At 40.8% G+C, this 26,902-nt stretch overlaps 1 protein-coding gene across 1 annotated transcript in view; it reads left to right on the top strand.

Moving 5' to 3' along the window:
- Nucleotides 1–26,902, top strand: part of F13A1 (coagulation factor XIII A chain) — a 206,373-nt gene that overhangs the window by 133,708 nt on the left and 45,763 nt on the right. Inside the window, exons 7-8 of the mRNA XM_090269844.1 lie at nt 1,916–2,090; nt 4,829–4,967. Of these exons, the coding sequence (XP_090125970.1) occupies nt 1,916–2,090; nt 4,829–4,967 (314 nt within the window). The remainder of the gene's footprint in view (nt 1–1,915; nt 2,091–4,828; nt 4,968–26,902) is intronic.

Genomic DNA, 26,902 nt, shown 5'->3' with positions numbered 1-26,902 from the left:
ACAGTAATTCTGGTTGCAGGTTGTCTTTCATCACATTGCTGGCCAATCCCTTCCTGCCTGCAAAGTGTCCTCTGATAAATCAGCTGATACTCTTACAGGCATCTCTCTGCCTCTCTCTGGCTGCCCCCAGACTCTCTCTTTATCTTTCACCTTTGGCATCTCAATCATGATGCATCCTGGTGTGGTTCCCTCTGGGTTCAGCTCGCCCAGGATCCTCCTTGCTTCCCGGACCTCTATGTCTATCTCCTCCACAAAATTTGGGAAGTTTTCCTCATTTTTTTCAATTCTTGCTTTCTCATTCTGCACTGGTTGACTGTTTTTTTCTTCCTTATGTCCAAATCATTGATTTGAACCTCGGTTTCCTTCCCTTCATCATTGGCTTTGTGTGGATTTTCCTTCGTTTCACTTAGCATAGCCTTCACTTCTTCTCTTATGTGTTTGCCGTACTCAAGCATATCTGTCAAGCCTGTGAGCATCTTTATCACCACTGTTTTGAATTCTACATCTGTTAGGTTGTCTATCTCCTCATCTGTTAGGTTGGCTATCTCCTTGTTGCTTAGTTCTCCCACTGGAACCTTGATCCATTCCCCATTTTGGGCCATACTTCTCTGTCTCCTCATTCTGACAGGCTCCTGTGTTCGTTTGCCTCCACGTCCCAGGTAGAGCTGTCACTCCTGTTACGTTGTAAGAGGTGGAGCCTTAGGAAATCGTCAGTACAGGGCGACCCGTTTCACCACGTTGTGGCGTTGTGGCACTTGCCCCTTTTCCAGGCACCTCTCTGATTTCTGCACCAGACTGGTGCCCCTCTAGCTGCTGCCCTGGCCATCGTTCCCAGAGTGGGTGGGTCTACAGACATTCTAGGACTATGGGGGCCCTTTAAACAAGTGGACTCTGCTGAGAGACTGGGAGTTTCTGCCTCCACCGGAACCCCCACTGGTCTGCACAGTCAGAAACAATGAGGCCTAGTTTTCCCCAGTGCTGGGACCATAAGCTTCGAGGTCTGATGAGGAGCTAGGAATGTTCCCAAGGTGTCCTTCCTGACTTTTTCAAACATGTGACTGCACTTTCTGCTGGCCTGCCACTGCAGCCACTGCTGCCACCACCACATCACGTCCTCTCTATCCCATCTCCGCCCCTCCTACCTATCTGGATGAGTGTTTCTTCTTTATATCTTTGTTTGCTGGACTTCCATGCAGTTTGGTTTTCTGGAACTCCTTATTGTTTCTAGTTTTAAGGTAGTTGCATTCCTTCTTAGTTGTGGAGGGAGACGCAGCATGTTTGTGTACACCTCCATCTTGGCCAGAAGTCCAAAATACTTGTTTAAAGCAGCATTTTAGAACAGATTCTATAAAGTACCAATGGAAATCTTATTAACTTTTAATGGTTCCTATGTCCTTTCTCAATTTATTAGTGCCTGCCACTCATCATCAAAGTCAAAACTCCTTAGTACATGAGACTTTTGGCCCTCTACCTATGTATCTTCTGTCATTTGTCAGTTTTGAATTCTCCTTCCACCAAGATAAGATCCTTACTTGAGCTGTCTTCTTTTGTAGGTCTTCTTCTTCTCTTTCTCACATCCTTCACAGCACTATTTCAACCAGACCAACTACTCGATGTGTATCTTCTCCTAAGCACTGGAGAAAACATTACAAGTCTTCTTCCTATCTGCTATTTAGCACCACCTTACTATGATGATATGCCATTGAAGAGAAAGTCTGGTTATTGGGTTTCCTCTTGCACTCCTAGTTATTACATCACTTTTTCTGATAACATAGGCATGAATTAAACAGTGGTAAACTGTTTTCATTATGTAGGACCTATGGAAGGCACTGGAAGCCTTATCTCACCCAATGTCAAAGTCTGGAAAAACTTTTCCTAAGTGATCTTCCTTCTCACCACTTTTGGTCTTTTTTAGGTTAATTCCAAAGATGATGAAGGTGTCCTCGTTGGATCCTGGGACAATATCTACGCCTATGGTGTCCCTCCATCAGCCTGGACTGGAAGCATCGACATTCTGTTGGAATATCGGAGTTCTAAGAATCCGGTTCGTTATGGTCAGTGCTGGGTTTTTGCTGGTGTCTTTAACACATGTAAGTATCCAACTGAGTAATATTTCTTTAATGTAAAAGAAATTTCACTTCACAATGTTTTATCTATAACCTGGCAAAGAGCCCTAGCAATCCCTGTTGGCTCTATAGAATTTATGTGTGGCTATTCTGGGATGTAGTCAATGCATAATTAAATTGTTCTCAGCCAAATATGCTCATAGTTTCTCTTTGACTGTAGAATCTTTATAGAAAGAATGATGGACTATTTCCTACATACTCCATCATTCTATATCCAGAGAAATGGAGGGTCCCAAGGGTCAAGTAAGGATATGGGTGAAAGAATGTGGCATTTTCTTTTCAGTAATCCCTCACATTTTAAAAAGATTAAAATTAGTCAAATTTAAAATAATAAATACTAGTAAGAAAAGATGTATGCTGCTTATTTGTTATTGAGAAGTTTTATGAATATGCTTATTTGCTTATTGTTTATCACTGAATAGTCTTATAAATCTATTTACTTAATTTTACCCTAGCTATAGAAGGGATAGTGACAGGTGGTCTCATCTCCATTATTTTTTTTACTCTTCATTTTTACATGTGAGTCTCAATGACCCTGAGCAATATATATCAGAACTTAATGAACAGCCTTTACTCATCAGTTTCCCTTCTGGCTTTTAATCCACTTAACATCCAATCTGTAGAATAAAGCATTTGGGAACAGAATTATTCTCTTCAGCCTCATGCATCATTTTTTGAAATGGCATTTGCCTATCTAGGCCAAAAATTATTGTTAATTCAGTGACTATTTTTTAAAATACATGTATTTCAGTGTGATCTCATGATTGGTAATGACTTTCATTCAAATGCCATTTAAACAGCCTTGGAGAAAACATTAAGCTTGAATGAGAGTGTCCTTTCTGCTTGCTCATTGATAAAGAATGTTTTACCTAGTTAGCATTTTATTTTATTCAGAATTATCAAGGAGGGGTTGGAGTTTGGATGTTGGGATGAAGCCATTTTTCTGTAAATGATTATGAAGCCTATCCATTTCAGCTCAAAGTTGTGACAGTCTAAGAATTAGTCAGTGATCCAAGCAGGAGGAAATGATGAGTTTTGTATTGGGTATTTTGTTTCACCATTGCTTCAAGATGAATAAGATTATTTTCTCAGCCATTTTAGTATACCTAAGGACTGAAGGAATATATGTATATTTCCTAAGAGCAATCAAGGTCAGTGTATCAGTCTCCTAGAAAGGCTGGTTTCTGAAGTTCTAGCAAGAAGCCCGAACTTCAAGATAGTAGTTCCCCTCCCTCATGGTTCAGAAGCCAAGACTATGTAGAAAATGGCAGCCACTCTTACGAAATGATTCCAGGAAAACAGAAAGGGTCCCCTGCCTCCCCCATGTCCTCCTGCTGCCTGCAATTTCGTTATCCCTGTGTAATTCCTTCAGGCTTACAACCAGATAAAATAGTGAGCACCTTCTATCCATTTATGCCTTTTGTATAAAAAGGTCACCATATCTACTCCAGGCATTGATGGTAAGCTAGTAAAAGGCAAAAGCACAACGTGGAGAAGCACAGTGAGGATAAACTCAAAGAGAGAAGTTGGAGGGAAGGAGGTCCTGGTGCCCCAGTGTCAAGTTTCACCTCACCAGACTCCGGTTAGGACTTCCAAGGTTGTTCTGTGAAAGTAGGTGAATAGTCTTTGGTTAAAAATGCTAAACTATTCTGATAAAATAAAAGACAAGACAAGTCATTAATCTTAAAACTGTCAGCTGAATTATTTTCAATAAGCCCTGATGTGCAGCACCCTGGGAGCCAGGAAGGGCGTTTGGATTAAGTTTAATCAATAGGTACATATGGCAAGAGATGCATCCTGGTAATTTATTATCTAACAATGAAAATCAATCTGTGGCACCACCCTTCACCAAGTGTCTCAGAGCAAACCCCTCTGAGGGTGTGCTTTGCAAATTCCTAACTTTCTATTAGCTGGTTTTTTATTTTATTTGCAAAAACATGATCCCCTTAGCTGTACTAAGATGATACCGCTTTGATAACTGTATGATTACAACTGAACAGTTGGGACCCTGCTCCTGGCCTTTGATTCCAGTTAGCCTCATCTGGCCCAACTGCAGTTCCAAATGGTCAGGCAGCAAAGTTTCTCTCTGTAGTCTGGACACCTGACATAGTGCCTTCTCCAGTATGGAATATTTGAGGACAGCATGTGCCAATGGGGCTTTTCATTCAATGTCAAAATAAAAAACAAACAGAGACCAGCCTTGAAGATTCCCCGAGCAGGAAAAAAAAAACAGTTTGGTCATACAAAGCTTACTTTAGCTTATTTTGCAAGGCTAACTTGACCTGGGTCATTTCTTGCTTATGCCTCTGGAAATGGTAGGCAAAACTTGAACTGCTTCCTAAGGTCAATATAAGATAACCACAAACCAATTCCTTATTTTTAAAGAAAATTCTAATATTACCAATCACTGTGAAGAATAAACAGTTGCTGTGTCCTCACTATATAAGCTGCTTTATAATAATATACCCTTGAGCCTCCTTCCATTTTTGGTTTGAGTGTTCCTGGTTTGTCAACTGTGTTTTTGGTGTCTGCACAATAAATTCTCACTTATTACTACTTTGGTGATTCATTGGTTTAACTTCTGTTATTTCAGAATTTTTGACATTGTTAAAGAAGACAGTCCCTATGAGAAAGGATTTCTCCCTATGTATTTATTAATTTTGTTGATGTGGTTAGTTGTGGTTTGTCCTTCTTTCCTGCAGTTCTGCGATGCCTTGGGATACCAGCAAGAGTTGTTACCAATTATTTATCAGCCCATGATAACGATGCCAATTTGCAAATGGACATCTTCCTGGAAGAAGATGGGAATGTGAACTCCAAACTCACCAAGGATTCAGTGTGGTGAGTTTGATTTACAAGGGCATTTGCTGATATCTAATTAAAATGACATTGCACATTTACCATAAGATGGACTTGGTCTACTGTTTCTTTCTCTTCTATTTTAAGGACTGTTCAATACCATGGGCAGAAACTCTAATTGTCAGAGATTGTTTTTACCTAATGGATGAGAAATGTTACTGAACAGGCAGTTTGGGCTCTTAGTAAATAAAGATCAAGCATCCCATTATGACAGCAACCACTGATAAAGGCCATTGTTTTAGAGGTTTTAGAGGCTAGAACCTATAATGGCTCTTTTCAGCCTTCGTTTATGAAAATTGTGAATGGCAGAGACATGGAAGCCCGGCACTGTCTATGTCAATACTCTAAGAGTCAGGCAGCTAACATTTATTAAGCACTTACTATATACCAGTCCTTTGTGTTCATGATCTTATCTAATTCTCATCAGGTGGGAGCTTATTAATATCTCTATTTACAGATAAGGAAACTGAGGCCCAGAGAGGTTAAAGTAATTTATTCAAGGTCACATATCTATTTGGTAAGCTGAAAATAAAAAGCAACTTACCTTTAACCACAAACCATTTTTGCCTTTGCAGTGTAGGATTGGTCTTTGAGTGTGATGATGTGGTTCTCTTTAGTTTGTGACCTCATTGTTCATTCAGAGATAGATATACGAGTAAAGGTGAAATTGTAGCTAAATACCAATCACACGGTTCTTTCACTGCCCTGAACAGCTATACCACTAACTGGCTACACGGAGTTGAAGATTCCAAAGGAATTTCTTTTGTCCATGGCACCCAGTCAGTCTAAAACAATATTCTAAAAAAGAGGGAGTCCAAATGTAAAGGACATTTATGAGTGTTGGTATGGGAGGAAATTGCTAGGCATTGAACTAGGTGAAATTTCCAAGCTCAAAATATGTCTCCTCCAGTTGTTTTTTATAAGTAATAAAGCTAAAACACTGTCAGTTGTAAAAGCATCCAAATGGGGATGGTAAGAAGTTATAAGCTCATTTTTAGAGAAATGAAGAGTTAGAAGTGCCTTAACTCCCTCATGCTACAGGAATGGGTCACAGTTGTAGGAGTAATGTTAACTCACTAGTACCAATAAATGCTCTTTTGAGAATGTTGAAAGAAGGAAATCACTGAATTACTAGCAAAGTGCTACTATGAATAAAAAATAGTGCAGTTCATCTGCAGGGAATGAACTGAGCAAAGGTAAGCTAGAGAGTATAGGCAAGACAAAACCTCACCTCTATAAACTAAACAGCAATTTAAAGCACCATTTAAGCCCTTGGAATTACAGTATAGAAGCCATGCACATATATAAAATGACATAAACAGACCCAAATAGCTGCCCAATAGCCTGTTCTGACAGTTGAAAATGGCAAAATGAGAATTATTTGGCCTCCTGCACTGTGTACCTCTTCCTTACACACACACACACACACAATGCCTTGTAGTCAACTGCCGTTTGAAATTATTCCTCCCTATTCCTTGATCCAAATGCCTCCATCATAAATTCCCATGAAGTGCCCCAACAAATAACCCCATGAGGTCATAAACAAAGCTGTGAAGCTGATAGATCTTGCTCTTGGTAACCCTTTCATCTTTCAGCTCCCTGCTCCAAATTCCCTTCCCTGTTCCTGTCACCTTTTGCTTCTTTGCCTTCCCCAAATATCCCATCACCCTGGGGCTATGCTCCTGGGTCAGGGACCTCACTCGTACTCCACAGTCAGACCACCGCCCTAAGCTCCTCTTCTTTCCCCTCACTTGGTACAGGCATAGCAGGTTCCTAATATATTGTGTAACAACTGACCATCTGACTAACTGAATGGCTAATATTAACCTGACTCAGGGGACGCCGGACTACGAACCACAGGGAACAAAGGGCTCAGGCTGGTCCCCGGCCAAGGCCTGGCTCTGCCACTGACCAGCTAGCTGTGTGACCTCAGATAAGACACAAATTCTCTGTGCCTTTCTTTTCTCCTTTAAAGTAGAGACAACAAAATTTTCTACTTTACTCAGCACAGAGCCAAGCATAACAGGTGCCTCGTGAATGTTAGCTGTTATTATTGCCTTCATTATTAGTCACACAGCTGGAATTTCTTAGAGGCAATATGTCACTATCAACCCAGCCAGGCACATAGAGGCGGTCAGAAGAAAAGAGGTGGCCAGTGTGCTAAGATGACTGGGCTATTTCTGTTACTTCGGGGTATTTTTAAAACAAAAACAGAAATTTGTGTCTCCCAGTGCAAAAACACTAGTAGACCCCAGAAGCTATAGATGTTCCAGAAAAACAAAAGGATTCCTAAACCCTTCCTTGACTGGTGAGGCTGGTGGGGACTGCCCCTACCCAGTAACCGGAACAGGAGCACCACAGCCACATCCCCTTCGTCAAGCTCTGTCCCGGAGGGTGACTTGCCATGTGACCTTGAGAAAATGGCTTTACTTCCCTGAGCTTCAGTTTCCTTATCAGAAGACTGAGGGTAACCTTGATGGCAAACATTTCCTGATGGTGTAGCTGTGACAAATGAGATTATCCAGGCAAAGCACTTACCACGGTGCTGGGCCCAGAAGGAGCGCTTAATCAGGGCCTGCTAATGAGGTTAGAAACAGGCTCTGCCTGAGCTGCAGGGAGGGCACTGGGGGGTGGGGGGTGCAGAAGGCTAATAGAAGCTGAGGTGAATGCAGGCAGGATCTGGTGGGCATAAGCTGACCCCTGAGAGGCCAGGGCAGTGTGGCTAGCAAAGCACAGCCTAGTGGATTTTCTTGCTGGGTTCTCTGGATCAATTGGCCTCATCCAAGCCCCAGACTCACTTTCCTCCATAGGCTCCAGTCCAAAAGCCTTGTCCCAACTTCTTCTCAGTTTTGTAGGTGGTTCCTGATCCCATTGCTCTGCCTCTTTCCTCTCTTTTCAAAGGAACTTATGAGTGATTTCTTGGTTTCTCTCTCTTGTGCCTCCACCATCTCTTCACTGAGGTTCTGATGGTACAAACTTTGTGGTGAATTAATTTATCTGGTTGGCTCTCAAAGCCCAGAGTGTCCTCTTCTCTGTGACTCAGCCAGGTCCAGCAAGCCCAAAGCAGAAGTAAGCCGGTTCAAGTGTTCAGAAGAGAGCACAAGGGTGACTGCGAGGATGTATCATGCTCCATACACTCCTAAGCCAAAAGCGGCGAGGTTTGGACTTCCTCCGGTGTTCTGATTCTCCTCCCTTCATCAACACAAACCATCACGGACTGACTGCTTATTCATCTCTTTTCTGGTTCGCCACCTTAGGTCCCTGCGTGGTGGGTTTCCCTCTGAGAGTGCCTCGTCTGACAGGGGGCAGCAATTTTGCACTGAGTGGGCACAGTATTGCTGCCCACAAAAGGAAGGATGAGCTTCTTAGGGATTTGGGAGAAGGAGGGGCCGAAGAACCTTAGATGGACACAGCTGGGCAGAGTAATTGGACCTCAGGGTAGCAAATGAAATTCTGAATGGGCTGATGCAGGGTAACATATCCTGGAAGGAGCAATTTAAGCTGCCTGTCTCCAGTGTGCTGATGGGTTTTAAATTATGCGTAACCTATAGGGGAAAGCATCTATGAATCACCGTGGACACTTTAATGAAGATGTTTGCGCCGTGTTCAGCTGCCGTTCACAGTGAATATGAATATGAGGGGTCATTAAGGAGGGAGAGTACAGGCTCACTCTGATGGGTAGGGAAATAGTCTCTGTCCTCACCTTGAAAAAGTTCAGTTTAGTCACCTCATTATATGACAATCACAATGGAAATGGAAACAAGTTTTAAAAAAAGAGGGATGGTGGCACTTCTTTGGGTTGTGAAAGATATTTCCATAAAAGGCTTCTCTCCTAAATGAAAGTCTTATCCTGGGTGCTTTTGCTGGAGAGGATGTAGTCAGATTTTTGTCATTCTGAGGGAAAGAACTATGCCCACCTCTTGGCTTGCCCCCACCAGAATGCAACACCCACAATGGGGGGCAATGTCTGATCTAATTTATTTTTGTTTATTTTACCAGCATGTAACAGGATGCAAAGCATAGAATAAGAACTTAAATGGAATTAGTTGAAAATTTGTAAATGCTCATCTAACTGAGTAAATGTCATGTAATCCATTCAACAAACACTATTGTGCACTAATATATGTGAATACCTAGATGCAAAAGACTCAGAGAGAAGTTCACCAGGTCACTGCCCATGAGGAGTTCCATCCAGTGTTTGTGGGTGCAACAAGCATGGCTAGAGCACTCCATGAAACACATCAGGCAGGCTGTAATGGGAGCCATAAGTTATGGAGATGAGGGCAAGGGGCTTCCATCCCAAGCCCAGGGAAGCAGGGGGAGAGGCTGTTCATATGCTGAGATAAGACAAGGGGAGATCAGTGTTTTGAAGGCCAGGCAGGAAGGAATGGTGTTTCATACAGAATTATCCTGTATTATTATGACTACAGTTGTTGAATATTGAAACTCACTGTAACTCCCATGATCCAGACTCTTGCTGCTTTTTCCTGTGGAACATCAAGAATACCTAGTTCTTTGCCTGCCTTCCTGAAAGGACTAATTCCTCCAGGCCATGCATTCACAAGGAGCGGATGGAACTACTACTGTTCAAGCCTGGGCATGGGTGGCTGTTACCCCTCTGCCACCACTTCTCCTAGTCAGTGCTTTAGGCGCTGTCCAATTCTAGGTTCTGACTCCTTTAAGATAACCTTCCCCACTCCCTCTTTGTTTTAGAGGGTCCAGTAGTCAGATTCCCTCTCCGAGCCAACAGCTTTCTAGACCCTATGACTCCTTTCTGTCCAGCTTCTAAGCCCCTTCCTCACACAACCATTTTTATACTGCACGTGTTCCAAAGAAAGTTGTTCATCTCTGCACAGTGGAGCTCCAAGTGGGGTACAGGGAAGCCTGTGCAGGTTATACCCTCAGGACATGAGGAGAAGGGGGCTGAGCATGCATTTACACCAAGGCCCATAGACTGACCCATCTGCTTTTCAAAATCCAGCTGATTGGCCAATTGGCAGATGTAGAAGACAGCCGAACTCAGAGTTTTAAACATCTTGTATAATATTAATGATAATGGTAAAAATGGCGAGTGCTAAAACATTTAGCAAGAGTCTTTATTACCTTTATTGCCTCTTCATTCCAAATTAAATAGGTTTGATTAAACTTCTTCTATTTAGTCTTTTAAAATATTTGTGAACTAGCCAATTTGTATTTATCGGTTTCAGCTCAAAAATTCAACTAATCTAACGATTAGTCAGTGATCCAACTGGAAAGAAATCACAGTTTTATTTTGACTTTCCTCAGGTCATCATGAAAAAACACCAAATAAATTAAGTCAAACTATTTTTGTAATTCCCCCCCCCCCCTTTCTCTCTCCATGGTGCAAAGCAATGTGATTAACTGCCACATATTAGCTGGGTGACTTTGGGCAAGTTGCTTGATTTCTCTGGGCCTTAATTTTCTCAGATGTAAATGTATAAATGTATGAGTTTGGTTTTAATAAGCTATAGGATCTTTTTTTTTTTTTACTGTTCTTCCAGCCAGTATTCAGCCAGCTCTGCCACTTGCTCTGTGTGAAGACCTGCTCATCTGCACAGGGCCAGGCGGTGATCTGGTTACTCAGATTTGCTGCTTTGCAGATTGACTTCACATCAGCTCCCCAAAAAGAAAAACAAAACAAAATCAAACAGAAATCAAACATTCCACAGAAAATGTCTGTAATTTTTAGCTGGTCTCAATGCATCTGGTTCTTTAAAAAAAATAAAAGGAAGAGAGAAAGGAAAGAGAAAAAAGTTCCAACTTTAAAACTTTTTAGAAAGAGTATGGTTGCTATTATTTTGTTTTGTTTTGTTTTCACTCCACATGCATAAATCTCTGTGTTGCAATGAGTAGTCGTCGTCGTCGGCAGCCGTCCGTCTCGAGAGACGATGGCGTAGCTTCTTGAGAGTCTATCTGCACCGCCGAGAATGGCTGTGCAGTCCGACTCGGGAGTGACAATCCCTGCCACACTTGGTACAGGTGAAGGCAGATGGCTGTTGTTGCTGCTGCTGACGCTGCTTCCGCCTCGATCTTTTCTGGGCCGCCTCCTCGTTGCGCGCAGCTTCCGCGCGTGACGTACCTTGCCTGACCGCGAGCCTCCAGGCTAGGCGGTCGTCTGCTTGAACTTCCCATGTGTTGAGATTGATGGAGCATTGTGTCATGTCCTTTTTGCAGATGTCTTTGAACCGCAGTTTTGGGCGCCCTGTCATCCTCTTGCCTTCTGCTAGCTCGCCGTAGAGGAGGTCTTTGGGGATACGGCCTACACCCATTCTTTTGACATGGCCGAGCCACCTGAGGCGTCTCTCACTAAGAACTGCATGCAAACTGCTCATGTTGGCTCGCTTCAGCACCTCGGTGTTGGGGACCTTATCCTGCCAGGCGACATGCAGGACGCGTCGCAGGCACCTCATGTGGAAGCTGTTGAGTTTCCTTTCGGGCCTTGCGTAGGTGGTCCACGTCTCGCTGCCATAGAGGAGAGTGCTGAGTACACAGGCTTGGTAGATGCGCAGTCTGGTTTTCTCAGTGAGGCTGGAATTGTTCCACGCTCACCGGTTCAGTCTGGCCATAACTGTGGCTGCCCTGGCGATTCTCCGGTTGACCTCCAAGTCGACTGACAGAGAGCTCGAGATGGTGGACCCGAGGTAAGTGAAGTCGTTGACAACCTCCAGGGTGTATCCGTCGATGGTGATGCATGGGGGAGTCCCCGTGCCTTGAGCCATAACATTCGTCTTCGTCAGGCTGATGGCTAGTCCGAACTCCTTGCATGCGTGGGAAAGGCAAGTGACTAGCTGCTGGAGTCCCTCTTCGGAGTGTGATGTCAAAGCTGCGTCGTCGGCGAAGAGCATCTCACGGATGAGCACCTCTTTGACTTTGTTCTTGGCTCGTAGACGGGCCAGGTTGTAGAGCTTGCCATCGGATCTGGTGTGAATGAAGACACCCTCGCTGCAGTCCTTAAAGGCGTATTGGAGGAGCATGGAGAAGAAGATTCCGAACAGCGTAGGCGCGAGGATGCAGCCCTGCTTTACTCCGCTGCTGACTGGGAAGGCCTCAGAGGTTGCGCCGTTGTAGGACACTGTGCTGTGCATGTTGTCGTGAAAGGACATGACCACAGCAAGCAGATGTGGTGGACAGCCAATCTTCCGTAGCAAGCTGAAGAGTCCGCTTCGACTGACCAGATCAAACGCCTTCGTGAGGTCAATAAAGGCGAGGTAGAGTGGTTTATGCTGCTCGTGACACTTCTCCTGCAGCTGGCGTAGGGAGAAGATCATGTCCACTGTTGAACGGCCAGCTCTGAAGCCACACTGGGACTCTGGGTAGACGCGGGAAGCAAGGGTCTGCAGGCGGGCAAGAGCGACCCGGGCGAATACTTTGCCGACGACGCTGAGGAGAGAGATGCCCCGGTAGTTGTTGCAGTCGCTGCGGTCTCCTTTGTTCTTGTACATGGTGATAATGTTGGCGTCTCTCATATCCTGGGGGATGTAACCCTCCTTCCAGCAGCGACAGAGTAGATGGTGGAGCGGCTGTAGCAGGACTGGTTTCCCGCTCTTTAGGATTTCTGGAGGGATTCCGTCGCTTCCTGGTGCTTTCCCACAAGCGAGGCGGTCGATGGCTTTGCCGAGCTCTGCCGCAGTAGGTGGGGTGTCTAGCTCCTCCATGACTGGTAGGTCTGGGATGGCGTTAAGAGCAGTGTCTGTTACGGTGTTCTTCGTTGCGTACAGCTCGAGGTAGTGCTCGGTCCACCGCCGCATTTGCTGTTCCTGGTCAGTGATGACCTCACCTGTCTTGGACTTAAGGGGGGCGATCTTGGAGGGGATTGGGCCTGTTGCCTTCTTGATACCCTCATACATTCCTCGTGCGTTGCCTATATCGGCGGCTTCCTGAATGCTTCTGCACAGGTTTAGCCAATAGGTGTTGGCACAGTGGCGGGCGGTCTTCTGGACTTTGTTCCTGGCAGCCCGTAGAGCTTGAAGTGTACTGGGAGTGGGCGTGACCTTGAAAGCCAGTAGGGCCTTCCTCTTAGCCTCGATCACGGGTTCCATTTCTTCCCAGTGAGCCTCGTACCAGTCAGCATTCTTCCGCTCTTTCTTCCCGTAAGCAATAATGGCGGAGTTGTATATGGCGTCGCGGAGACGTGGCCAATTGGATTCGATAATGTCATCTGCCGCCACTCCCTCGCCGAGTGCATCTTCCATCTTGTTGATGAATTGCTGGGTCTTAACTGGGTTGCTGGCACAACTGGTGTTGATGCGTGGGCGACCCTTCATCTTGGAGTGGTGCAACCTCTTCGGCATTATGCGCACCTTGCTTACCACGAGGGCATGGTCCGTGTCGCAGTCTGCACTGTGGTAGCTGCGGGTGAGGAGGGTGCTGCCAATATCCGTTCTTCTGGTGATGACGAGGTCAAGCTGGTGCCAATGACGGGAGCGGGGGTGCCTCCATGACACCTGGTGGATCTCTTTGCACTTGAAGAATGTGTTTGTCACGCACAGGCCGTGGTGACACGAAAGCTCAAGCAGTCGCTGACCATTCTCATTGATCTTTCCTCTCCCAAAGTTTCCAAGGCAGGTGGGCCAGGCCATGTGGTCGGAGGAGGAGGAGTTGCAATGAGTAGTACTGAATCTGTAAACAAAGTTCTTTCAAAGCAAGTTTTAGAACAGAAATTAAGCAACTTTCGCAGCTGGGAATCAGCCTTGGGTTTAACACAGCCACTAATTCTAATTCTCATTGCAGTCCATGTACTTGGCATGGTGGTTTGCATTGTAAGTGTGTTTTTGAGATTTTGGCTAATCCACCTTGTACATTGTTTGTGATGCTCAGTGTGTTCCAAGTTACACTTTCATATTGTTCTATGATCCTAAGTTTTAATGACTGTATGTGAAAATAATTATCTAAAAATGAATCCAAAGTTTTTAAAAAGTAGAAAAAGATTCTAAATACAGACCAAACTACTTCAAGGTCCTTAAGTGTTTATAAAATTATCCTACAATGCATCCAAGATACCAATTCTGAACAGCTACCAAATATATTTATTTTCTTTTAATTTTAAAATATTTTAAAATAGATTTTAGAAAGAAGAGAGAGAGAGAATATTATTTTCAAATTGATCATCTTGTTAACCACATTACTGTCAGAAAGATTATTTTTGAGAAAATCACCTGGAGCAAAATCACAAGAGCTGTCATTAGAAAACTAAGAATATACACAGTGAACCCACACTAGCATCTTGAAGAAAGGTTGAAAGGCATTACCACCCCCCCCCAAAGAAAATCAAAATAGCTCATGCTTATGAAATACTTCTTCTTGTACCAGATCCTGATCTAAGTGGGTGACATGTACTAGCTCATCTAATCCTTTTAATAGCTTGTTAAGGTAATTACTGTTACTGTCTCCATTATAGATGAAGAAACGGAGGCCCAGTAACTTAGCCTTGGTTACCAGTCAGGAAGTGGCAGAACCTAAATTACAAACCCCAGATGGCTCACCCTAGAGCCTACTTTTTAAAATTAACACCAGTAATTATAAAACTGTGTTGATGTTTTTATAATATAGAAAGATGTAATCTGTATTACATTAGCAGGGCAAAGAAGAGGGGAAACAGAACAAAATTTTTGTATGCTATTGAAATTAAGTTGCTGTTAGTTAATCTGAACTAGATTGTTGTAAATTATGATATTAATTGTAATCCCCAGGGAAACCACTAAGAATAAAACTGAAAAACATATAGTAAAACGATAAAGGGAAAAATTAGAATGGTATACTAGAAAACAATTTTTTATACAAAATAAGGAAGTAATGGAAGAACAGAGGATGAAAAAAACATAACCAAATGGCAGATGTAAATCTGTTTATCAGTAATTGCATTAAATCTTAATGGATCAAACATTTGCACTTGAGAACATTGTGTATTTTGCTGTTGTTGCGTAGTGTGTTCTATAGATGTCCATTATGTTTCGTTGATTTATTATAGTCTTCTATTTCCTTGCTAACTTTCTACTTGTTTGTTCTAACCATTATTGAAAGTGCAGCATTAAAATCTCAAATTTGTATTTGTTGAATTGTTTTTGTTTGTTTGTTTTTATGGAGATATAATTGACATATCGTTGTATTAGTTTCAAGTGTATAACATAGTGACTTAATAGTATTTGCTTATATCACAAAATGATTGCCGCAATTAGTCAATACCCATTAGCATACATAGTTATTTTGTGTGTGTGATGAGTACTTTTAAGATCTATTCTCTTAGCAAGTTTTAAATATGCAGTACCAAATTACTAACTATAGTCACCATGCTGTATATTACAAACGCATGGCTTATTTATTTTGTAACTGGAAGTTTGTACCTTTTGACTCCCTTCATTCATTTCATCCAACCAATACACCATGCCTCTGTTTGAATTGTTAAATGTCTATTTGGCTCTTCAGTTCTCTCAATTTTGCCTTCATGTATGTTGGAATTGTTATTAGATGCAGATATATTAATTATTGTTATGTCTTCCTGATAGCATTATCCTTTTATCATTAAAAAATGCCCTTCTTTATCTCTACTAACAGTATTTGTCATAAATTCTATTTTTTCTGTTATAAATATAGACACTCCAGCTATATTTTGGCTATAATTGGCATAGCTTATTTTTTTTCATTTTTCTACTTTCAACCTATGTGCATCTTTGAATATATAGTGTATCTCATATACAGTATATATTGATAGTTAAATCATGTTTTGTTATCTATTTTGCTAATCTCTGCCTTTTGATTGGAGTATATAATCTATTAACATTAAATGTAATTATCGATAAATAGTATTCACATCTGTCATTTTGCTATTTGATTTTTATATATATTATATCTTTTTTCTTCTATTTATCCATTACTTTCTTATTTTATGCAAACTGTATATTTTTAGTATATCATTTTAATGAATTTTCTGTTTCTTTTTACCATATATTTTTCAGTTTTTTTCTTAGAGGTTTTTCTGGGGATTGCAATTAACATCAAAACTTAAAACAATCAGGTTAAGATTAATACCAACTTCATTTCAGTAGCATATAATAACTTTGTTCCATTCCCCCTGCCCTTTGTGTTGTCTGTGTAATGCAGATTACATCTTTCTACATTATAAGCCATCAATACAATTTTATAATTATTGTTTTATGAAGTTGTGTTAAAAACCAGAGAGAATAATTATAAACAAATATACATTTATACTGTGATCCCTATTACTCTATGTAGTTATACTTCATGTTTGCTTTTGAAGGACAGTATATAAAGATATAGAATTTTTGGTTAACAATTTTTTATTCAGCAGTTTGAATATATCATATCACTGATTTCTAGCTTTCATGGTTTCTGATAAGGAGTTAGTTTTAATCCTACTGATGCTCCCTTGTACATAATTAATCATTTTTTTCATGCTATCATTAAAATTCTCTTTTTGTCTTCAGTTTTTAATAGTTTGGCTATGAAATGTTTGGGTGTATGTATCTTTGAGTTGATCACATTTGGAGTTTTTTTAACTTCTCAGTTATGTATATTAATGTCTATAATCAAATTTGGAAAGTTTTCAGTTCATTTCTCAAATACCCTTTCTGCTCCTTTCTCTTCTTCATGGAGTCACATTATAAGTATGTTGATACACTTGATGGTGTCCCACTTGTGTCTGGGGCTCTCTGTTCATTTTTATTCATATTTTTTCTTCTGTTATTCAGATTGAATCATTTCAATCAACTTTACCTTCACTGATTTTTTTCTTCTTTTTGCCTACTTAAATCTGCTCTTGAGACCCTCAGGTACAGTTTTGAAATTTTCATTCTAGTTATTGTATTTTTCAACTCCAGAATTTCTGTTAGGTTTCTTTTCAAACTTTTAAACTTTTTATTAATTTTCTCTTATTTGGTAAGACATCACTCTCATGTTTTCCTTTAGCTCTTTAAACACACTTATAATAGCTGACTTAATATCTTTGTTTAATAAATGCAATGTCTTGGCTTTTTCAATGACAGTTTCTCTTGACTGCTTTTTTCTCTGTGTCATTCATACTTTTCTGTTTTGTTTATATGTCTTGGAAATTTTTGTTAAAAACTGGACATTTTGACTTCTGGCCAAGTTGGAGGCATAAATACATATGCTGCATCTCCTCACAACTAAGAAGAAATTTATAACTACTTCAAAAAAACAAAACAAAACAGAAAATCCAAAAAAATAGAAATTACAGGAAAGTTCAGCAAAGAAATAAAGAAGAAATAATCAGCAGAAAGGTAGGAGGGGAGGAGCCAGGATAGGGAGGAGGAGCAGAGCAGCAGCTCGGGGGACGGTGCTTGGTGGCAGCACAGCTAGAGGCAGTGTGGCTCATGGGAGCATGGTGGGTGGGTGTGGCTAGCAGTAGCCATGGTGAAAAACACAGTCATGCCACTTAAACCCAAGAAGCGATCCCAGCCCCAGACCAGACCGTGTAGCTCGCAGTTCCAGAGCCTGGGAAAATAGAGCATCATTGCTTCTGAATGTGAAAGCAAGCATGGGCTGCGGCGGAGGAAGAAGCTATGAGTCTCGAAAAGGAGGCAGCTTTCTTAGTACAGGAAGGGCGAGAAGTGCCTGGAAAAGCAGTGGCAACTGGCACTTTTCCCTCTCACACCCCTCCCCAACATACAGCGCCAAACCACGGTGAAATGATCACCAGCACTAACGAATACCTGAGGCTCTGCCCCCTATAATGTAAGAGGTGCAACAGCCCTTACCCAGATCACAGAGCCAAACACAGAAAGATGAGGAGACAGTGACACAACTAAGCAACAGTCAGATAGCACACCTAATGTTTGAGGAGATAAGAGAGTTTAACAGATGCACAGTTTAAGGCAATGGTGATAAAGATGCTCACAGATTTGCCAGCAAAGGTTAAACCAGAAGGGAAAGACTGAAGGCTATACTGGCTGAAATGAAGGAAAATCCATACAAAACAAGCGGTGAAGGAAGGAAAACCAGGGTTCAAATCAACAAATTGGAACATAAGGAAGAAACAAACAGTCAACCAGTACAGAAGGAGGAAATGAAATTTTTTTTAAATGAGGAGAGGCTTAGGAACTTCTGGGACACCTGTAAATGTGCCAACATCCGAATCATAGGGTTGCCAGAAGGTGAAGAGGGAGAGCCAGAAATTAAAAAATTATGTGAAAAAATAATGGAGGAAAACTTCCCTAATTTGGGGAAAGAAATGGACAGAGAGTCTCAAACAACCTAGACCCAGGGAGGACCACACCAAGACACATCATAATCAAAATGCCAAAGGTTAAGAACAAAGGAAGAATTTTAAAAGCAGCAAGAGAGAAGAGGAGAATTACCTACAAAAGGGTAACTATAAGACTGTCAGCTGATTTCTCAAAAGAAACTTTGCAGACAAGAAGAGACTGGCAGGAAATATTCAAAGTGGTGAGAGGCAAGGACCTTCAACCAAGATTACTCTATCCAGCAAAGCTATCATTCAGAATGGAAGGGCAGAGGAAGTGCTTTCCAGACCAGATAAAGCTGAAGGAGTTCATCATGACCAAGACATTATTATGTGAAATTTTAAAGGGGCTTATTTAAGAAAAAGAAGATCAAAAGTATGAACATTAAAATGACAACAGAATCACAACTATCAACAACAGAAGCTAGGGAATGGAAACAAAGGCAAACTAAACAGACAGCTAGAGTGGGAACAGAATCATAGGTATGGGGAGGATGTGGGGGGACAGAGAGGGAGGGAAATGGTGCAGGAATTAAGAAGCATAGTAGGAGGGTGGGGAATGGAGAGGGAGATGTTGAGAAGAGCTTTCTTTATGCACAACCCATGGACATGAACCTAGGGGGGGACTGCTAGAGGGAGGGAGGTTGCTGTTTAGAGGGAAGCAAAGGGAAGAGAACTTGGGACAACTGTAACAGCATAATCAATAAAACATACCAAAAAAATCTGGAAGTTTTAAATAATAAATATGGTAATTCTGAAAATCAGATTTTCTGCTCCCCAGAGTCTGTTGTTGATGTTTGTTGTTTCTGTTGTTGCTGCTGCAGTTGTTTGTTTAGCGACTTTCCTGTATTAATTCTATAGTCTGTATTCTTGATCATGTCTGGCCACTAAAGTCTCTCTGCTGAGTTAACTTAGCAGGCTGCTAACAGTTGGACAGATTTCCTTACATATCTTGAACCAACAAGTTCACAGTCTTAGGAGCTCTGTGTGTGTGTATGTTGGGTGAATGTCTTCAGTGATCCAGCAAGAAGTTTACACTTCTGCTGTACTTTCACTCCCTGCTTGTACAAATCGTCAAGGTCAGACAGAAGAGAGAGACTAGGACTTTCTTAGGGCTTTCCTGGGCATGCACACAACCCCACACATGTATGTGTCTATCTAGACTCTCAGAATATTTTAGAGTTGTTCAAAACCCCCTGTGGGAAACTTAGTTCCTAGGTTTTCCTTTTGAGTTTTTTGGGGGTAGCCTTTATTAGCTCCAATTTGTATCACTCCTTCAGGCACATATGATATTACACAGCTGCTTCTAATTGTTTTTGAAAAACATCTTAAAAATAGGACTAGTTGCACAGAGTAGCCTCTTAATCAGATCAAATTAAAATAATCTCTGAGAGTGGAGCATTTTTGAGAGCTTCCAGACAGGTTAAATAGTAATAGTTCTTTGAAAATGGGGCTTTCAGAGAACTCCAAACCCATTTTTCTCCTCTTCATTGCTTGATAGCTGCAAGTTTTTATAACTACCAGAGTTGCGAGACTGTTGGCTTTCAAGACTATGATGGAGATATAAAGAGGGGTATGGGAATAAGGAAAATTAAAATGTCACAAAGGTCACTATTCTTACTGAGACTCATTGTTTGTTTGTTTGTTTGTTTGTTTTTAATGTATAAATCCTCCTTAGATTTTTGAAGGTTTTTGGTTCATTTTTAAAGTTCTGGAAAAGTTGGTTTTGATCGTGTTTACTAGTATTCTCACTGATTTTACAGAGGAGAAGTTTTTCAAAGATCCTCACTCTGTGTCTTGGGAGTGCTTCCCAAGAGCACACACTTAACCACCATAAAGCCACCAAATTGAGGGTCCTCCACACTCCTTAATGGTTTTACATTTTGTAGGACAATTTTGGTGCCTATTACCATCTTTCTGACATGTATCTGTTAAAATACATATGACTTTATGTATACTCTTATTTCTCCATTTTTAATACATTATATGGCATTATATTGGTATTTGAAAAATTATGTGTATAGGAAGCTAATTATTGATTTCATTTCAGTATAATAATAAAGAAGTGTTACAAAATATTTATTTTAAAATTGGGAAGGGCCTTTTTTGAAGGTTGAAGCTCATTGCACTAGACTCTCCTCCCATGCCTTTCATACACCTACCCTAGTCCTGCCTCTAGAATATCTGCTAAGAGAGCCTGTAGTCTCATTCTACTCAAGTCCCACTTGAGAGTAAACAAAGAAAAAGTTGGGAGGTTTAAAAATTAGACATCCTTACAAATACCTCTCAGGAGATCGGAATGAAAAGAGAGTGTGGAAGTCATCTGATAAACCCCACAGAAAACAGTAAGGTATTTTTCATAATAAGAACAATGCCATTTTGGTTAATCATAAATTCTGCCTAAGGGAGTTATCATATACAAAATTCAAAGACTACCAGTTTTCAAATAATTAACAGCTAATAAAATATGCACCACTTAAGCTACACTGACTGTAATTTAATTTCTTTTGATGAGTAATAAAACCTCTAGAAAAACTTTATGTAAATAAGAGCTATCAACCTTAGGATCTTATACTTATAAACAGCTTTCAAGTAAAAAACAGTAACTTTGGTACCTACAAAGAGTGTTGATTGTATTTTTAAAACACTTTCATAGATATTGATGGATAAACTTGTCCAGAATTTATTATAGAAAGTTTTTTGCACATTATCGTTATCCAAACAAATACTCTCAATATTGAACATTTCTTCATTTCCAGGTGGAATATCAATTCCTAATTTCTATGTCAGAGAGAGTAGTAAAGAGGGACAGGGGCTTATTTTAAGAAATGAATACAGAAATATTACAGAGGAACTTCTACTAAGTAGTGATGGCAAATGTGGCTTATTTGATTGGGTGGTATCTACTTCCTGAGCATTTCCGGGGGTTGTTTGCTTGTTTTGTTTTTGCCAAATCTAGCTTCATTCTGATTCTTCTATTTTCTTGCCCCCAGTGAAAAAAATAAAATAGATAATCAAAAAGGGGAGATATCAAAAGAGGGAAAAAAAAGAAATCCACATGATCATACCCTACTTTTCTAAAAATCATTGTCAATAAAGCTGATGTAGAATTCTCTTAACAAATATTCAAGAAATCAGTACCTGGAAGCTTAAGAAGAGAGTAGAAAGGCTGTACTCTCAGGACAAAGGAAAAACACACTCCCAGATAACCTTTGTAAATGGAAAGAAACTTAAGTACTATCATATTGCATATGTAATTGCATACATCTGGGCTGTCATTTATCCAGTATGCCCTGCCTGGACTTTCCTGGAGTTTAGCATAGGTGTCCTTTCTGATTGGTTGCAGCTTCCAATTGGGTCTGTGTCTGGGCAGCTTTTAATTATTTGATTATCACCCCTGCTATAAATATACCTCATAGTTTCATTCTAGAAGTTACAGTACACACTCAAGCCTAGCCCCTCAAATGACTTTTCTTCTGCTACATCAGACTATACTTAAACTTCAGCTTTTCAATGAGCATCATAGGACCCCTTCCCTGCACAAGACAAGCAAAAGCAAAAACCTTTATATCTTCTCTTTTTTCTTGGTGAGCAATTGGTTTCTACATGGGAGATTGTCCTGGTCTCCAAATGACCGGGCCTCTGGCCTTTGACTGACATGACATTAGAGAGACTCTAAATGCCCCTTCCTGGTTTCAGCACTCCAACAGCCCCTAACAGTGAGTAGCTGTATTCTGAAGTAGTGTGGTGCTCCCAGCTCCTGGCTCCATACAAGGTTCCCCAGCATGTCTTCATTCCTCTGAATAATTCCTTTTTGTTGTCTTGCTCCATGACAATGTTTTCTTGGTCAAAGCTTTCATTTCCACTTCGGACTGTCTTACTAGACAAGTATCTGAATCCACCAACTTGTCCCCACTTCTTTCCCACAAGTCCGACCCCACCACATCCCTGCTGCCATTGAAGTGGCCAAAGCTTAACAATTCCAAGGTGTGCTGTCCTTTTTTCACTAATACCACTGCCTGTTAGAAGTTTATCAGCAGAGCCAGAGCGGTGGGGCTGTGCTCATTTTCTATGAATACACAAATAATTTGCAAGTCAGACAAGTGCCTTTCTTCCACACCTAAATTAAAGAATTCAAACACTTGGTTTACACTGGAAGCTGGTCTAAGACATCTCCTTCAGGGCTTTCCCTGGATCTTGTTTGTGCTCTCCCTTGAGCCCTAATAAAGCTACAGAAACAAAGTTACAAGGTCATATCTCTTTCTTCCCTTTTAGGGATTCCTTTTCTCTGAAACCTTTCTAGACAGATTGTAAATGAGATAATCCTGTCGAGTGTTTAAGCAGTTAGCTAAATTAAAGGCAGTAAAGGACTATTCACTTCAATAATACACTTTATTTTCCTTGAATATATTAGCACACAGAGCTCTGAAGCCCATCACGGTCACAACTATGTTCTCCATCTACTTCTCCACACTCCCAGGGGCTCTTGAAATCTGGATGTGACTTTAGCCAGCTGTTAGAATCAGGGCAGATTTGAACTGTGCTTTATCCTCTTTTAATAAAAAAATAGTTCCCTTAATGTTTTTTGTATTTTTTTTTTTTAGAGGAGGAGGGAGAACTAGTACATGTTTATTATAAAATCTTCAAACATTGCAGAAAAAAAGCACAGAAGAGTCATATACTTTCTAACTACTCAACATTGTCAGCATTTCATTAAGCATTCTTTAACATGTTTCTTTGAATATTGTATTCTATTTTTATTGCTGCATAACAAATTACCAAAAATTTAGCAACTTTTGTCCCATCGATGTTCAGGGCTCACTCAGTCCCTGGAAGCTTTAAAACTCACATAAGCAGCCCTCTTCTTCATGGCCAGCAGTATAATGCCTCTGCTGCTTTGAATCTCTGGCTTGTGCTATCTCTGTCCTCTAGACCCACATTTAAAGAACCCACCTAATTAGGTCAGGCCCACCTTGGTAATCTCTCATTTAAGTCAGTCAACAGATTAATTACCTTAATTGCATCTGCAAATCCTCTTTACCATATAAGGTAACACAATTTCAGAAGTGATATGCCATCTTATTCATAGATTTCAAGGGGAGAAAATCATATAGGAGTGAAGATCATTTAAAATTCTGCCTTTCATACTTCTTTAGATACACAAAGAATATATATACACCATATGTGGTGTTCTGTAGTGTGATTTTTAAAAGTTAATATGTCATAGGTATCTTTTCTGTCTAATAAATAGAGACCTGCATTTTTATGGCTGAATAGTATTCTCTTTTATGTTTCAAATGTTTAATTACATATCGGGCAATTAGGCTGTTTCCAATTTTTCCTTCTTACAAAAAATGCAAGGTTGAACATCCTTAAGTACAGTAGTCCCTCTCTATATCGTGGTTCACTGATGGCAGCCTCACTGTATCGCAGGATTTTTAAAAATATTATATTTAATTATTTATCATGGATTTTTCACTATATCGTGGGATTTTGTGGTACTGTATATGTATGTTGTTAAAGTTACATAGTTTTAAGAGTGTAGAATATGTTTCAGAACCTAAATAGCGTTTATAAAAGTGTGGAAAAGGTTAATAAGGGAGTGGGAAAGGTTAATAAGGGACTAAGAATGGTTTATAAGTGTGTGGGAAGGGTTTATAAAGCCTTAAAAATATATAAATATAAAATAAATGTAAGGTTCCCGCTTCGCAGATTTTCACCTATCGTGGGGGTGGTGGTGTCTAGAATGTAATACCCGCGATAAGTGAGGGAATACTGTACTTGCCATTGCATCTGCGTGATTATCTCCTGTGTGCAAATTCCAAGGACAAGGATTTCCTGAATCAAAGGATAAACTTTAGTTCAAGGGTCCCCAAGCAATACATGATGCTGTTTTATTAGGGAGGCTCCACTTTTGGTGAAGACTTTCTGAGTCCTTTGTACTGAAACTGCTGGATTATTAGCATTCTTAAAAGGAGCTCCAGAAATCACTAACTGTCACTGCGGGAAGCATACAGAAAGTAACATAAAGCAAAAATGTGTTTTTCACTTGTCATTTCCATCATTACCCATCCACCCCCAAAAGTTATTTCAACTTGACTAAATAATTATCAATGAAATGGGGGTTTGTCTTCATTTTGACACTGCTTCTTTAGAAAGGGCAATAAGGAAACTAGTTCACTTTGAAAGTTTATAATTTTTTTCACTTTAAAGGGACAGTGCACATTTTGGTGGTATAGTGGGAAATCAGGCTTCAAATGAGGGCTCTGAGAAAATATAAAACTTTGAATCTTAACAACAAACAAAGGTTTGCTAGAAGATGTCCTCACCTTTTAATCAACCATTACTTTGTGAGTGACTCCCAAGGGCCAGCTGTAGTGCTGAGAATGTGATGATGAACAAGACAGAGGTCCAAAGTGAATCCATGCACTCTGCACTCATGTGATAAAACCACAGAATGAAAGCAGAACAACTATTAATTAAAGATCTAGATAAAGAAAATATAAAATAAAAATGAACCTTCAGGAAGAATTTAGATTTCCCAACCTGGAGAGTAGGAATTCAGAAATGTCTGGAATTATTAGCCTCTTTCATGGGGGAACTTGAAATATAAATGACAAGTATGTATACCCAGAAATACTTAACATCCAGCCAAAAGGAATCCCTCATAGCATGAGGGGACAAGAATACACTTCCTCTGGTGGCCATTGCTGAACAGAGAATAGCATGACAGGAAAAGGCACCATGGCTTCGGGGCATCCTCTCCTGCTCTGCTCACAGCCATGCAGGGAGCCAAGCCATTGGCTTTCCATGTGTTGAAATGCCCACGGGAACACTTGGGCAGTGGGTGACATAGACAGCTCATAGTTCTGTCTATCTCTCCCATGGCCTACAAGTTACTGACCCTCTTATTAAACTCTTCCACCCTTAGGTAGGTCTTAATCATAGGTTAAAGTAGAAGAGATCATGACTAACTAGTTTGATATCGTAATGACAAAAAACAAAGTGTTCCCCATCTCCTGGTCATTTGAAAAGAAATATCCTCAAATAAAAGTTTTTACCTGGGATCATAAATGCAAAGCTTGTTTATCTTGTTCAAGGGTTAACCTTGCCCAAGATATTTAAATTTAAATAAGAAGGTTCTGGGGTCTATTAGTATAGAGTGGTAGTGTATTGGTGACAGCCAGGGTTGGTAAACACCACACATTGTGTAGTAAGCAGGGCTGTGTCCATTTGAGATTGCAAATGTTTCATTGCTGTGTTTTTTGGAATCTTCCATCTGATAGTGCAATCTTCACCATTCTAAAGGGAGGCTAGCAGTCATTGTTTAATACAGTGACCTTTCTTCTAGCTTCAGATCAAAGATAGGCTCTCAAGTGGAAACCAACTTTATGTTCCTGCCCTAATGCCTACATACCCTGATCCTGATCTACATCTGCACCTCCCTCCCCCACAGATTATGCCTTTCTCCCGACACCTGTCCATGGTGCTGCTCTTCACCTCTTGCATCCTTGGTATTGGAGCCTCCTTCCATTCACATCTCTCTACTCTCTCTTTATTCCCATTCCTTCTTGACTCTTCTTTCCCTCTACAAACATGACAATCTCTCCTAATGTGAAAATAATCAAAACAATCTTCCCTGCATAGCTTTATTTCTAGCCATTGCCCTATCTACTCTTCTTCCCTTCACAATCTAGATCACTCTTTGGGGAGAAATCTACACTGCATCTCTCCCCTTCACTCATACCTCCTGGTTATTTCCCCACTCTCCTCCTTCATCCATAAAGATGCCAGGGACTTCTTCCTCATCCATTTCTGAATGTCACATGTATATATAGAAATGTCTCTTGGGTTTCATCTCCTGGATTTGCCACCGACACTCAAGTTCATCGTGTCCATAATGAACTTGTCACCCACCCAAAACTGCCCCCTTAACACAAAGTTCTTCTGTTCCTCCTTTATTCAGTCTTGGTAAACGTGAAAGTCCTCCTCAATTCATCTGGTGCCCTCACATCTCTATTAGCCATCGTTGAACCTCCCAGTGGCTCTTCTCCCTCTCCACTGTGATAACCACTTCTGTCACGAACACATTTTTGATTTATTTTAACTATTGTAGTATTAGGGGGTAGGGGTAACTTGGTTCAATCTCTCGTGTTGCCTCTTCACACATATTTTGCAAATACAGAATTGCAATTTTAACTTTCCCAAAAATAGAACCCAAATATTTAATTTGGGATATAAGAGTCTCTAAACCTCATCCATACCTGTAACATAACTCAGACCCTGGAGTTCTATTACTAACTAGCTGTATGACCTCAGGCAAGAATCTTAACCTCTCTGTGCTGCAGTTTCCTCCCTTGTAAGCTGGGGATAATAAATAACAGTGCCCTTCTGATGCACACTAGGAACATCTGATGGGTTAATGCACAGAAGATTTCAGAATAGTGCCTGGCATGCATTAAGTGTTATGCATATTTGTCAGCATTGTTATTTACTGCCCACCCTCACCCTCCATTCTCTTCTCTCATGCACACAAATATGCAAAAAATGCTACCCTCTGGCCACAGCCACAGTGTACAGTTCTCTAAATACACTGTGGATCTATTTCATGCTGCCACAACTTTGTGCTTCCTTCTTTTGTTGACCTGTGAACGTCCCATTTACTTTTCAGGACTCAGTT

The sequence above is a fragment of the Furipterus horrens genome, unplaced genomic scaffold (genome assembly GCF_987537825.1).
Source record: "Furipterus horrens unplaced genomic scaffold, mFurHor1.1.pri manual_scaffold_3, whole genome shotgun sequence".
In the NCBI taxonomy this organism is placed as follows: Eukaryota; Metazoa; Chordata; class Mammalia; order Chiroptera; family Furipteridae; genus Furipterus; species Furipterus horrens.
This window is presented reverse-complemented; position numbering and strand designations above follow the sequence as displayed.